Source organism: Vicia villosa, unplaced genomic scaffold, assembly GCF_029867415.1.
Source record: "Vicia villosa cultivar HV-30 ecotype Madison, WI unplaced genomic scaffold, Vvil1.0 ctg.002685F_1_1, whole genome shotgun sequence".
Lineage (NCBI taxonomy): Eukaryota > Viridiplantae > Streptophyta > Magnoliopsida > Fabales > Fabaceae > Vicia > Vicia villosa.
Window position 1 is genome coordinate 164,281 of NW_026706004.1, and position 14,366 is coordinate 178,646.

The 14,366-nt window shown below is 33.4% G+C and overlaps 1 protein-coding gene across 1 annotated transcript; it reads left to right on the top strand.

Annotated features, from left to right (window-relative positions):
• Nucleotides 1–12,886: 12,886 nt before the first annotated feature.
• Nucleotides 12,887–13,729, top strand: LOC131639548 (uncharacterized). Its single transcript, XM_058910039.1, has 2 exons — nucleotides 12,887–13,241; nucleotides 13,290–13,729. Exons 1-2 carry the CDS (start codon nucleotides 12,887–12,889, stop codon nucleotides 13,727–13,729), a joined length of 795 nt encoding a protein of 264 aa, XP_058766022.1.
• The last annotated feature ends 637 nt before the right edge of the window (nucleotides 13,730–14,366 follow it).

Here is a 14,366-nt window from a genome sequence, read left to right on the forward strand (position 1 = left end):
TGAATTGGTAAACATTTGGGTTTCTTATTGTTTATGTGAGATTTTGTTGTGGTTGTGTCAAAACCAAGTAAATTTGAGGGGTGGTGGCATAGATGAGACATGAGCCGCGAGAGAGAGTCTCACGAGAGAGGAAGATGGATTGAATCGTATTTTGTTTTGTGTGTTTTATTACTTTCCCTTTGTATTTTTATGTGTGTTTTTTTCTAATAATAATCATATACCAATGCTAAGTGTCAAGATGCTAGTAGTAGTTTCTAATAGGTTGAAAAGTCAAAGGATTTTGAATGAAAAGAGAAGCGTGTCCTTTTGGTTTAATTTGGTTTGGGCTCTAATCCTAAAAGCCCATACGATTTCGGGTCTACACCACACTGCAGCAAAATACACACCTCTTGGGGCAAGCTTATTTATCCTTTTGGGCCCGCTGTTATTTCTAGAGCCCATTGCTCTATCACTTTGCAGTCAGCACCCCTTTTTGCTGGATTTGTTTCTGTTTTCATGAGCTTTAGTTTGATGGGCCTAAACCCCTTTGTTTTGAATCTCTTTTTTGGGCTGTTTGTTTTTAATTGTTATTTAAATCTTGTTTATATCTATTTTAATTTTTTTCATGTAATAACAAAAATATAAAAATATTTTGATTGTTTTTTTAATTAAATGCTCATCATGCATTTAGAATTTAATTTAGATATTCTTTTGTTAGTCGATAATTATTTTTAACTTTGATATTTTCTTGTTACTAACATTTTCTTGTTCTTGCAAGGTACTACCATCGTGAGCATTGGACTGTTTTGCAGACATTCATAGCTTATGCATGCATGCATGGATTAATCCAACGCTTCAGAGCCTGCAGTTCCATGGTGAACCTTCAAGATTCTACCACACCTGATTCTAGCATCCAGGTTTTATTTATTTATTTCTTTATGGATTTTCTTAAGCTAATTCCTTTTTTTAGCCATTAACTAATGACTCGATTTTTCTCATAAAACCTCATTCCCTAAAAAATCAGGGTTTACCCTAAATGTTTTCAAAAACCTTTTGCCTTTTTCAAAACCTTTTTTATTTTAATTTATTTTATCAATACCTTTTATTTGTCTTTTGCTTTATTCTATAATTCTTGATATATAATGTATCTGCCCCAAAGCCATGTACAAAAAGTTTTCTACCTTTCTTGATTTATTGTAATAGTAATTAGGTTTATTTTTCCGCCTTTATTTTTCTGCCCACAGGTGTTTATTGTAATAGCGTAGGACTATTAAACTGTTTTACTTTTCTGCTGTGGTTAGTAATCCTATGGAGTGCAAGCCTGTAAATTAACATAGCTCGCTAATTACAAGATAATATCTGAATCTAAACACGTGATTGCTGCACACACCCACCTTTAAGGTAACCACTCTTATGCTGCCTTCTCGGTCAAATAGTCAAGTCCCTTCGAGCGTAGGGATACCTTAGCTTGTTGCCTTTGATTCAAAAACACCATGTCCCTCCGATAAAAGATCATAGTCCCTTCGAGTTGCCTACGATAAATATGATCTCATCCCTCTATTAAATGGTGATAGTCCCTTCGATTGCTAAGGTATCCTTACTGTTGCCTTAATGACTATTATATCCTTCCCTAAAGACTACCTGCCCCCTTTATGGTAGGGACAGTCTTGTGGTGAACGATAATTCTCGATGACCGTTCGATGACCCTTCACATCCAATTGAAAGACTTCCTGCCCTCTCATGATATGGATAGACCCTTTCGCCCGAAAGACTTAAAGAACAAGAAAGACAATCTTAGGGTAGGTGCTCTTAAGTGCTTGCTCCACATTCAAACTTTCAAATTACTTTTCACACCTCTTTTTCAAATCAATTCAAAAAGGCTACGCTTATTTACAAGCTAAAGTCCTTATTCAAATCTTTTCTATTCACACACGACACTTTTCAAACAATTCAAACATTCAAAAGTGAGCTAAGCAATTAAGAGCTCATGGATAACCATGGATACAAAGGGTGCTTACACCTTCCCTTTGTATAACCTACCCCCGAACTCAAAATCTTTCAAAGGTATTTCCTGTTCTTTTTGCCTTTCCAATTGGATAAAATAAAAGTCGGTGGCGACTCTTGCTTATCGCGACATTTCTTTAAAAGTTAGTTCTCCCACCGTGTTACACACTGGAAATCCAGAGCGAGTTAAACTTTGTTCTTAATCCAACCACTGTTAGAGGCGAAGTTTCTCTTGGATAGATAACTCTACCATGAAGATTCTATTTGCAGGCCTCTAAATTTAATTGGTACTCTTCTTCTAAAATTGAAATTGCAATTCTATATCATTTTACAAAGGGACAAGGGAGTTGGCTCATATGTATATTGCAAACATTATTCACATTATCAACAAAAGTTTTGGACGTTGTCTCAGATTGAGAATATTGTACCTTTTTTAGGGGCTTAAAGGTGTGAAAGAGGTCACAAGAGTCCATAGATGCAGAAGATGAAATGAAGAGGGTAGGTCAACAATTAGCGAAAAATAACCATTATTTGAAATAACTTGGTTAGGGTTTAGAATTTAAGGTTGAGAGAGAGTAGGTTTAGTGTTAAGAGATCACTATGTGTTACATGATTTGGATTGTTAGGGAGACCGTTAACAATCCCTGTTCACAGCAGGAGCTCCAATGGAAGAATGAAACTCGATCATGATGAACAAAATGACAAAAAAAAAGAATTAATGAGATGAGATATTAGTAGATTTGATCGTACCATTTCATTCCGCCCATATGGCTTATAAGATAATTTGGTTACACCACTTTCCACAAAATATGGGGAATATTCTAACAGAAATAGCCACTAGGCTGCTAAAAACAAACTTCTCTAATTAAAAGTGATAACACTTAATTGCTCACTAGATAAAATATTGTAACAATACCCACCCCATAAACACATCCTTGTCCTCAAGGATGAAAATTAGGATACTTCTTGAGTAGATCATAATAAAATTCTCATGTTGCATGTTTTGTGGGCACATATTTCCTGTAAATTCTCTGTATTTAGGGTTGGCTTAATTTTTGTAAAACAAATAATAACAGCAATAATGTGATGTAAAATATGCTAAGAAGAACAGGTACAGAAAGAAGTCCAAATAGAATGTTAGAACATGTTATGTTGAACTACTTCAACATCAGGAATAACATGTCATATGAGATGTCACAATATCATGCCTGAGATGAAGAGATTTAGTTAAATATGTTATGATTTAACTACTGCAGAATATCTATAGGATATGATGCAATCATAAAAGGAATTTTATGTGTAACAGGTCAGAAGAATCAAGTCAGAATATTTGAAGAATATACAGTTTTATATATTCTCTAAATATGGAGATATTTTAGGAAACTAAAGATTGAAGACCTTGTTTGTAGCAGAAGTTACTAAAAATTCGTAACAGCAAATAAGCTGCGATTAGAAGCCCAAATCCAATTGGGTATAGGTTACACTTTATATATAAATATAAGGATTTGTAACCTAGTTTAATATGAATTCATAATGTAGAAGTCTAGGGTTTGTCTAGGTGAATCTTCTGCGCTGTGGGAAGATCGCCATGTCTGTCTCGAAGCTATGAAGCAAGAGATGTTGTGTCTACCTCGAAGCCTGTAGGTAAAAGGTGTGTTGTTCTTGGAGGAAGCTTTGAAGTAACTCTAAGTTATTGTTCTTAGTCAAGAGTCTTGGCTAGGTATTTTCATGGAAGTGTGTCTTCCAAAACTGTTTGTCTGTGTGATCAGAATGTTGGTGATTAGGTCGTTGTTACAGCTCCTGGGACTAGAAAACTGTACAACATCACTGCGGTGATTGGAAGTGGGATGGAGATATTCCATATCTAGAGAGGATTTAGGTAGAAGGGTCAATGGGTAGTGATTAAGTGAGTAGATCGTCAACGGGTGTGTTGGCTGTAGGATCTATAAATTAATGCTGCTGATAGTGGACTTCATTTCTGGCTTGGTATGTCCCCAGAGTAGGTGTTATTGTCATCGAACTGGGTAAATAATTTTGGTGTGATTGATAGACCAGATGTCTCGACATCCTTATAGGACATCTGGGTCTGTTGTTACCATAATTTCATTTCCATTTCACCAAGACTTTAGTAGCAGCCAATCTTACACGCTTGACCATTTTGAAATCGATAATAGCTTCTGGTTCCAGAACTAGATCAGAAGAAGAATAAGGAATAGGGACAACATGAATAGCAGCAGGATTTGGACATAGTTTCAATTGGGACACATGGAAAACGGGGTGAATTCCACTAGTTGGCGGCATGTCGAGTTGATAAGCAACCTTTCCAATACGATCAAGCACCTTAAAAGGACCATAGACCTTGGGACGCAGTTTATGATAATTACGATTGCACACAGAAAGTTGTCAGCAAGAATGCAGCTTCAAACAAACAAGGTCACCAATGGCAAAAACGCGGTCACTTCATTTTTTGTTGGCCTATTGTGTCATTCTGTTTTGGGCACGAAGGAGCTGAAATTGAAGGAGTTTAATGAGCTACTCTCGAGCCGATAAGGTCCTACCACCGAAACCTAAGTGGATTCCGCTGGAAGGTAAGGAAGATGCAATGGTGGAGCTTGACCATATACAATTTCATTTATTTTTTCCAATAAAATACACATTTTTTATTGGCCGAGACTAAATTTGTATATCTTTTATATACATTTCTTAACAATCACAAAACTATTTTTATGATAGGGAATAAGTTACAAATATTTTTATAAACGGGAAAAAGTCTATGGTTAATACAATTTTTTTAAAAACGGAGCTACAAGTATTTTTATAAATGAGAAAAAGTCTACTGTTGATACAAATATTTTTATAAACGGGAATAAGTTACAAATATTTTTATAAACGAAAAAAGGTTAATTGTTGATACAATTATTTTTATAAACTAGAATAAGTTACAAATATTTTTATAAATGGACACACACGTTCTAAAACCTTGCCCGCTCTACAAAACCATGAGTGCGGGACGGGCGGACTCACAGACATTGCACATTTTATGAATGGGAAAAAGTCAAATGCTGATACAATTATGTATCTGTGTGAAGTGTACTACACCATATAAAAGTGTGCAAGAAAAGTGTCAATTAATATCTGACAATAGGAAAATTCTTATATGGACACAACCATAACACATGGATTTACACACAATCAATCATATTTTTTTATCAATTAAAAAATTAAAATAAAATTGTCTCTTTCCTCCATTAAACCAACCACCTCCATGATAGCAATTAAAAACTAAATTAAATTTTAACAAATGTCAATTTTCTCACTTTTTATTGGTTGTGCCTAAAAATATGGATTTAGGTTCGTATCCATGCAAGTATTTCTCCTGACAATAACCCTATTCAACTACCATTGTTTTTATAAGTCGGAAACTTAATAGTGACTTGATCAAAATCAAAAAGAAAAAAATTCAACAAAATACAACAACGGTGATTTTAGTCGGTATATGATGTCACTACTATAAAAAATATATTTTATAGCAGTTGGCATATAGATTTAATCATGAGTAATGGGCCGTGATAACTTGTATTTTTATGAATTAGAAAGAGGCACGAAAAACACAACAATCTATTAGTGAATAAAAAATAAATAGGCAACAATTATGAATAAAAAATATTATAAGATCTAAACTAAAATGGCACTAGAATGACATATATTTTACACATCATTACATCAAATAAGAAAATAATCAACATAGAAAAACATTGCGCATTACATTCAATGTTTTGAAGGAATCAAAATTCACAATGTGAGCAAACGTCTTTTGGTATCTTGTCTCTAAACACATATAATTTCAAATAATAATACTTGTTAGGATATAACGCTTAGAGATTATAACGTAAAATAAATTATGAATAAACAATAAAAAATATTTACTTGTTAATTTTCCCATATGTCTTCTTCGTGATCATAAAAAATAACATGCGCATCATCTATATCAAATTCTTCATATGAAATAGGCGCATGTTTTGCGTAAAAAGGAGTCTCAAGAATATTAAAATTTTAAATTATGATTTTCATCAGTATGAGGAATGTGTTTTCTTTGGAGAACAATTGATCATCTTTTGTCAGAAGGGTCAGTGACATAAAACACTTATTTTGCTTAGGATGCCATGATGAATGGTTCGGTCATATAAGTTATCTTGTCAAGGTTAACCCGTGTGAATCCTAACTCATCAGTTTCAACACCAGTATATTATTGCCAATGAACTTGCATTTAAATAAATGCACTTTGAATAAAACATAAACAATCTCCTCAATAATCCCAAAGTACATTCTTGAATCTATTATAGAATTTTTATCTTTCGAACTAGAGAAGTACATAAATTCAACCTGAACCATAACCCTACTATTTTGCATTGTACTATGATCATCTTTTGATTTTGTATAAAGGAAAAACTTGCTAATATCGTATGCAGTCTAAGTTACTACATTAAATTTAGGCATGTATGACATCCATTTAAATATCTCAGATACACTACCATCATTAGAAATCTGTTCATTAAACCAATTTATGAAATTCTTATTATGCTCTTCAACAACCACCTTGTCACTCATTCGGGGATATTTTTTCTTAGTAAGTCTTTTGTGATAAAATAAGTAAGGTTGAATTTCATCAAAATTATTCAATATATAAAAACATTCTTAAAGAAATATATCATAAGCCATTGACTTAACATTTAAACCTTGAGTACCTCTACCTTTATATCTGCCATCATGATGAGACTTTGGAATTTTTATTGACTATGCTTCTCTCAAATAGTTTGAACAGGACTCCACAACTTCTTCTTTGATGTACCTTTCAATGATCGAAGCTTCTTGACGATGATGATTATTTGTATATCCTTTAAAGATCTTCATGTATTGCTATATTGGATACATCCACCTTAAATAAACTAGACGGCAAAATCGTATTTCTCTAACTAAATGAAAAATTAAGTAAACCATAAAGTCAAAAAGTGATAGAGGGAAATACATATCCAATTGAAACAAGATTATTGCAGCCTCATCTTCCAATTCATTTATTTGTTGAAACCTAGTACTTTATTACATGTAGCATTAAATAATAAGCACAATCTAATTATAGTTACTCTTACACTTTTTGACTCACTACCTAATCACACAACCAACAAACTCGGACGCTCTCCGACTAAACCTCGCACGAGCTACTAAGTGTTTGAACATGCACGTTACCAACAAAGGGTAACATTCAAACAGAAGGGTGAGAATTCAAATCATTATGAAGAAAGTATAATCAAGTACAATGATTTAATTAACAATCATAGGAATTCAACACACTTCGCATAATAATGTAAATAGTATTATCCAATATATTTATCATGTTCAAGAATGCAACAAAATTCAATAGTATCATTATCACATAAACCATCATTATCATATATTCACATTTATCACCAAATCATGTATCAAAAATCACCAAATTCAATTATCACATCTCATACACACATAACAATCACACAATTGCATATATTCAAACATCACATAACACCAATGTGACTCGATGCAAGACATGTGACTCTATGCATGTGGTACCGAATGTGAACCCAAAGTTCCACCGCTTTCCAATTCAATATCTATAATCCAAGCCACGCTTCCGATCCGGACAAGACCAAAGCCCACCAAACGTAAACATATAGCTTACCACTTCTATATCCATCTCAAAGATCAAGCCATCGCTTCTATATGCAAATAAGATCATATCTACCATCTTAACATTCCGCATATACAATAATTCAACTCTATGGATTATCCACTATTTTTACATATACACATTCATAACAAATATACTATTCACATATATAGGCCAATTATCAAATACGAACATAAATTCCAATTAACACTAGTATCATACTATCTCATGTTAATCCGCAATTGCCAAAATATAAATGAATATACGCTTTCACAAATATCATCTAATCACTAGGATTCACGTCATACGGCTACCCACAGAGAACCCTCGCAAAATGACATAATTGGCATAACAATATTTTTCGCTCAACATAAATATTCAAGCCAAAACACAAATTCGGTCAAATTCTCAAAATACCAAAATTTATCGATAAATCGAATAATTAATCCAAGTCCAAGTATATTCCAATCAATTGACTTATTAAAATTAATTCAACTATTAATTTAATCAGCCAATTAGTAATCATACTATATTAATTATAAAAATTATTATTATTATTATTAGAATTAAAGCATATATTAGTAACTTTGAACTGAAACAATTGAAATTGGTTTATTCCGCTACAATACAAAACGTTTTTCTTAATTTTACCCATAGCACTGCTACAACAATTGAATAAATTATACAGGTGCTCAAGTTAGTTTCGGTGGCTATTATTTTTGTTATTGTTAACTTCATGGACCTCTATTTTATTTAGTGTTTCACTATTATTATACTAAAGTACTAAACTAATGACTTATTTTATATATATATATATATATATATATATATATATATATATATATATATATATATATATATATATATATATATATATATATATATATAGACTTGCAACGTGAATGAAATGCCAAAAGTTTACACTACAGTACCAATTTACTTCACCTAGCAAAACATGTGATTTAGATATCCATTATATCTCATAGATAACACCACTAACACACTGTATACACCATATTATAGTTTTACGCTACAGTATGCAGGAAAACATGATTCATTCAATTTCAATTGTTATATTTCTCTAAGAAAAACGGATATGGATCATCTCCTGTCAGTTCTCTCCTGCTGTCCCTACTGCCCTCATCACAACCACTCATCTCCATGTTGTCTCTCTTTTCAAAAAATGCATCTTTTGATTATTTGTTTTTGATGAACTCTCAGCCATTAGATAAGCACAGGAGGAAAGGCTGGATATAAAGAGCAGGAGGTGATTCATTTTCAAGAAAAACATAGCAACTGCCAATTATCAATTTATATATGTTTCTACAGTACCGAAAATTACTACACAGTATATATCTATATGTCAATTTGAGATTCTCAATCATCTCCCAATTTCACCAATGTATCAATTACTAACATCAAAACATGTTTTTAACATCAATTTCATAAATCCTCAACAAAACCTAACATGTCAAAAAACCTAAAAATTTAAGAACAAAATCCCTAAATTATGTTAATCTATCCATTGACCCAATCATATTAACTCATAATAATAAGGATTCTCCCCCTTACCTCTTTGATTTCTTGAAACCCTAGCTTTTGTTCTTCTACTCTCTTAGTCTCCTTTCTCCTCTTTCTCTTCTAAATGAACAAATGAAATGATGTCTCTACTCTCTCCAAACCCTTATTATCTTATGTCTTAATGAGCTTAAGAAAATAACACCCTCAATTTACTTCTACTTCTAATAATTAAACCCAATAGATATTATCCTCTAATAACTCAATGTTTCATATTTCCGGTCTAATTTTAATTACTCGAAAATTCCCCAAACACTAAATATTAACTCATTAATATTTCTAATACGAAAAATATTAATTTTTTTATTAAATATCGATCCGCTATCCCAAACTAATACCGACTAAATCGTCCTAAAATGCGAAAATTTCAATAAACATCACAAATGACTAAATTAAGCAAATAATTATTTTTCCGGGCGTTACAATCCACATGCTCTCATCTGACACGAGATTAACAAACTGATGATCATGTATAATAACAAGATCATTACTAGTAACAGTAGTAACGCGATCATCATCATGATATTCATAATCTCTTTGTTTAGACTTACCTTTTTGTAGGTGTCATGTTTTATGACAATAATGACAAACCAGATTCTTGTATTGTGGCTTAGACTTGCTTCTACTATTCTTTCTACCACCCTTTGGTTCTTTTTTATCAGTTCTCCCCTATTTTTAGTGACAAGTACCTCTGATTGAGATGAAAAACCTTGTGCATTCCTTCACATATCCTTATTAAGAATACCAACCTTAGCCGTTTCCAAAGAAAGAACGCTTGTAGGAGCAGAACTTGTGATAGAAACCTGAAACGTCTCCCAGGACTCTAGTAAAGATAGCAATAGAAATAGTCCCAAAAGTTCATCATCAAATTTGATACTCATTCCTGACATCTGATTAAGGAGCCCTTGAAATTCGCTCAAGTGATCTAAAATAGGAGTCCCCTCATTCTACTTCAAACTTGTGAAGCTATTCAACAAGAACAATTTATTATTCCCTGATTTAAAGGCATACAAGGACTCGATCTTCTCCCACAAAGTTTTTTCGTGTGTCTCATTAGCAATATGATTATAAACATTATCTTCTACATATTATCAAATAAAACCACATACCTTGTGATGTTCAAACACACATTCTTCATCAAACACAGAATCCGACTTTGTGGAACTAAAAATTGGTAAATTCAATTTCTTCACAAATAGTAAGTCTTTCATCTTGACCTTCCATAAATGGTAATTAGAACCATTCGACAATACCATCTTCATCTTTGTATTTGACTCAATCATTCAAACAAGTACAATAGCCCTTAATCCAGAGCTCTGATGCAACTCTGATAGGAAATTAAAACAAACTAACAGAACAATACGCGGCGCATATAAAATTTCCCACACTTGTAGGAACCTTGAGAATCAACAACAAATATAAGATGGAAAATCGAACAAATAAAGGTACAAAAGAACACTGATATTTTAATGTGGAAAACCCCTCAATATGATAATAAAAACCACGAGTTGTCCAGACCAAAGAAATAGCTCCACTATAATCAAGTAAGGGTACAAGAGAGTGTTAATGTGATTCACAAACAAGTGCTAACAACCGCAAATCACAAAGCAAAAATAACTTGCAAATAAGAATCAAAAATCTGAAAAATAATTCAAATATGCAGCTCCAATGCGAAGCTAATATCTCTCAGCTTAGACCTTGTTTTCAAATTTTGAATGGTAAAAAAGTTAGATACATGAGTTGCGAACATGCCCTCAAAATTTCAGCTAGATCCGACGGTGAACAAATCGGGGATCGTCGATTTAGTGAGACTGATGTAGAAAAAATGGGAATAGATTTCTCTCCTTTTTCTCTCTTTTGAATCCTTATTTTCTGTCTATCTCTCTTAATCTAAATTTACATTCTCCACTTAAATAAGTGAGACAAATAAACTATTCATATTTGGATCTTTGTCCACATAAAAAAGGAGCCGAAGCCCAATCGTTTCTTTCGGCTAAATCTCATCTAAAGCTTAGCATTTCTAGTAACTTAAATATTAAAGATTGAATTCAATTTTTCCTCTAATTGTCAAGATAACCGCATATAGATGAAAGTGAGGTTTCTTTGGATCTAACATTTTAAGTAGAAACTGTTTGGATATTTATGTTAAATATTCATGGTTGTTGGAAAGATGTTGCACTATTAGAATAAATTAAATAATGTATTATCGAAGAGTGCATTTAGAAAATTCAAAGCGTGTAAATTCACATTAATTCTTAGATTCAACTCGTTCCATTCAATTATTATATATCGGTTGTAAATTAACAACAAATTGTCTTTAACATATTTTGAATGTCTTAACGTGAACTGCACAAATACAGCTTGTCTTTTGACAATCAATTACATAAACATGTTCATACACTGCACAGATGCATTAATGAAATAAATGATAATTTAAAATAATTATAATATAAGAAAAATAGAAATTAGAACAACTTGTATTTTGTATTTCTTTTATGCTTTTCAAATTTATATTACTTGATAAAAAAAATTAGATAAAAAATTTTCACCTGAAATAATAAATTATTATATTTCTATATCTTTCAAATTATTTAAGAAAGGTTGTAATGGTTTGGCAAAGATTTGTTTGTTTGAACTAGAATGCACCTTGCAAGTAGGACATCTAATCACACTATAATAATTTGTGTGTGCAATTAATATATTCAAAATATAAACTCATATAATATTTTTAAAATCTCTTGCATAATAAACATATTAGTGTTGGAAATTATGAGCATTAATTTCATCAAGTTATGTTCCAAAATGACAAATGTGAGAATGACAATAAATGCTTCATAAATAGTCCCACATAGAAAGTGGAGCAAACTTTAAAAGCATTTATAAAGTCCTTGGAACAATGTACTTTCCAAAAGGAGCCAAAGAGGATAAAGTGCCACATAGTCATATGTGGTGGTCCCAAGCCTTATGCCACTTGTCTCTACCAAAAACACCCTCGCCGGTGTCGACACCGGCTCCGGGACCGGGTCCGAGGGCGTGGGCGTAGAGGCGCTAGTGGCGGCTTGTAGACGGCACTCGGAGCGATCGGGCTATTCGCGGCGTTAATGAGGCGGCGCCGGTAACCAGGATAATTCAGCCTTACTCGAGTCTGCACAAGACCGGTGAAGAAACTCGAATACAAGGAAGCTGTCTAGAAAATATATTAGAGGATAATGATTTTTGTGTGTTGATTCCGAAATAACAAACTGGTATTTATAGCCCATGCAAATGTTTGTTTCATAAGTTGCAACTCTTCATGAAACAATATCATTTAAATATATATTTGCAATGGTTCATAAAAATACAATGCACCACTTCATGAAATGTCATGTATTTCGAATTCAAATTCAAAAATCATTATCCTCTAATATATTTTCCAGACAGCTTCCTTGCATTCGAGTTTCTTCACCGGTCTTGTGTAGACTCGAGTAAGGCTGAATTATCCTGGGTATTCGGGCCGTTCCAACTCTAAGACAATCGAGAGTGTGCTTGAAATACTTTTAAGGAAAGTGATTCCGTTCGCGATTCAGCCTGGATCCATTCGATCTCTCCGATATTTCTAACAATCTTAAAAGTATTTATTCTTCAATGACTTCCGACGCTGCAGTTTCAAGCATCAAAGTTATGAACCAGGATCTTGTCAAATTGGATCGTTTTGATGGAACTAATTACACCAGATGGCAAGACAAGATGACATTCCTTCTGACTGCCCTGAAGGTTCACTGTGTCTTAGATCCTGACTTAACGCCAATTCCAGAACCAACTGATGATAATTCTGACGAAGTCAAGAAGGAACGCAAGAAATGTAAGGAGGATGAATTGTTGTGTCGTGGACATATCCTAAATACATTATCTGATCGTCTCTACGACCTCTATACGGACAATCCCTCCGCGGTTGAGATATGGAAAGCCCTCGAGTTTAAGTTCAAGGCCGAAGAAGAAGGTACGAAAAAGTTTTTAATTTCTAAATACTTTGATTTTAAATTTTTAGACGCCAAACCAATTCTTCCCCAAGTGCACGAATTGCAAGTCCTGGTGAACAAAATCAAAGCAGTGAAAATAGACATCCCAGAAACTTTTCAAGTTGGTGCAATCATTGCAAAATTGCCACTTTCGTGGAAAGGCTATATAAAGAAATTGCTGCACAGTTCTGAGGACTTTTCCTTGGAGAAAATCCAGAAACATCTTCGAATCGAGGAGGAATCGAAGGCAAGGGAAAAATCAGAATCTGCGGGTCTTTCCAAAGCCAATGCTGTGACCAACAAAGAAAGAAAGAAGCATGATGGCAACAAGCGTCATCTAGGACCAAAAAAGGAACACAACAAGTTCAAAAATCCTGGGGGTCAAAAGGGTCCAAAGACTGGATGCTTTGTTTTGTGGAAAACCTGGACACTATGCTCGAGATTGCAAGCACAACAAATCAAAGAATGAGATCAATGTTGTTCATGCAAATGATGACATAATTGCTACTGTGAGCGAAATTATGGCAATCAAGGGCAAAGTACAAGGTTGGTGGTACGATACATGTGCCACGGTGCATGTCTCCTATGACAGGGCTGCATTCAAAACCTATTCCGAGACAAATGATGGGCAAGAGGTACAAATGGGAAATGAAGTACGATCTAAGGTTGTTGGAACTGGATCAATTGAACTCAACTTTACTTCCGGAAAGAAAATTACTCTTGTCAATGTGCTTCATGTCCCCGACATGAATAGGAATCTTGTTAGTGGGGATTTATTGGGAAAACTTGGTATTAAATCTGTTTATGAATCGGGCAAACTTATATTGACCCGTAATGGTGTATTTGTTGGAAAAGGATATTCCGCTGAGGGAATGATCAAACTATGTATTACCAACAATATGATTAATGAAATTTCTGATTCTGCTTACATGCTTGATTCTGTTTCTTTATGGCATAATAGATTAGCACATACTGGTATTAGTTCAATGAAAAGACTAATTAAATCTGGAATGATATCATGTAACATCAATGATTTCAACAAATGTGAATTATGCGTTAAATCAAAGATGATTAAAAAGCCTTTCAAAAGTGTTGAAAGAAAGACA

Bases quoted from the DNA above. Each gene is read 5' to 3' on its own strand.
- LOC131639548 (XM_058910039.1), top strand. From the start codon at position 12,887: ATGACTTCCGACGCTGCAGTTTCAAGCATCAAAGTTATGAACCAGGAT. The intron at 13,242-13,289 runs GTACGAAAAAGT...TTAAATTTTTAG, and splicing joins GTTCAAGGCCGAAGAAGAAG to ACGCCAAACCAATTCTTCCC.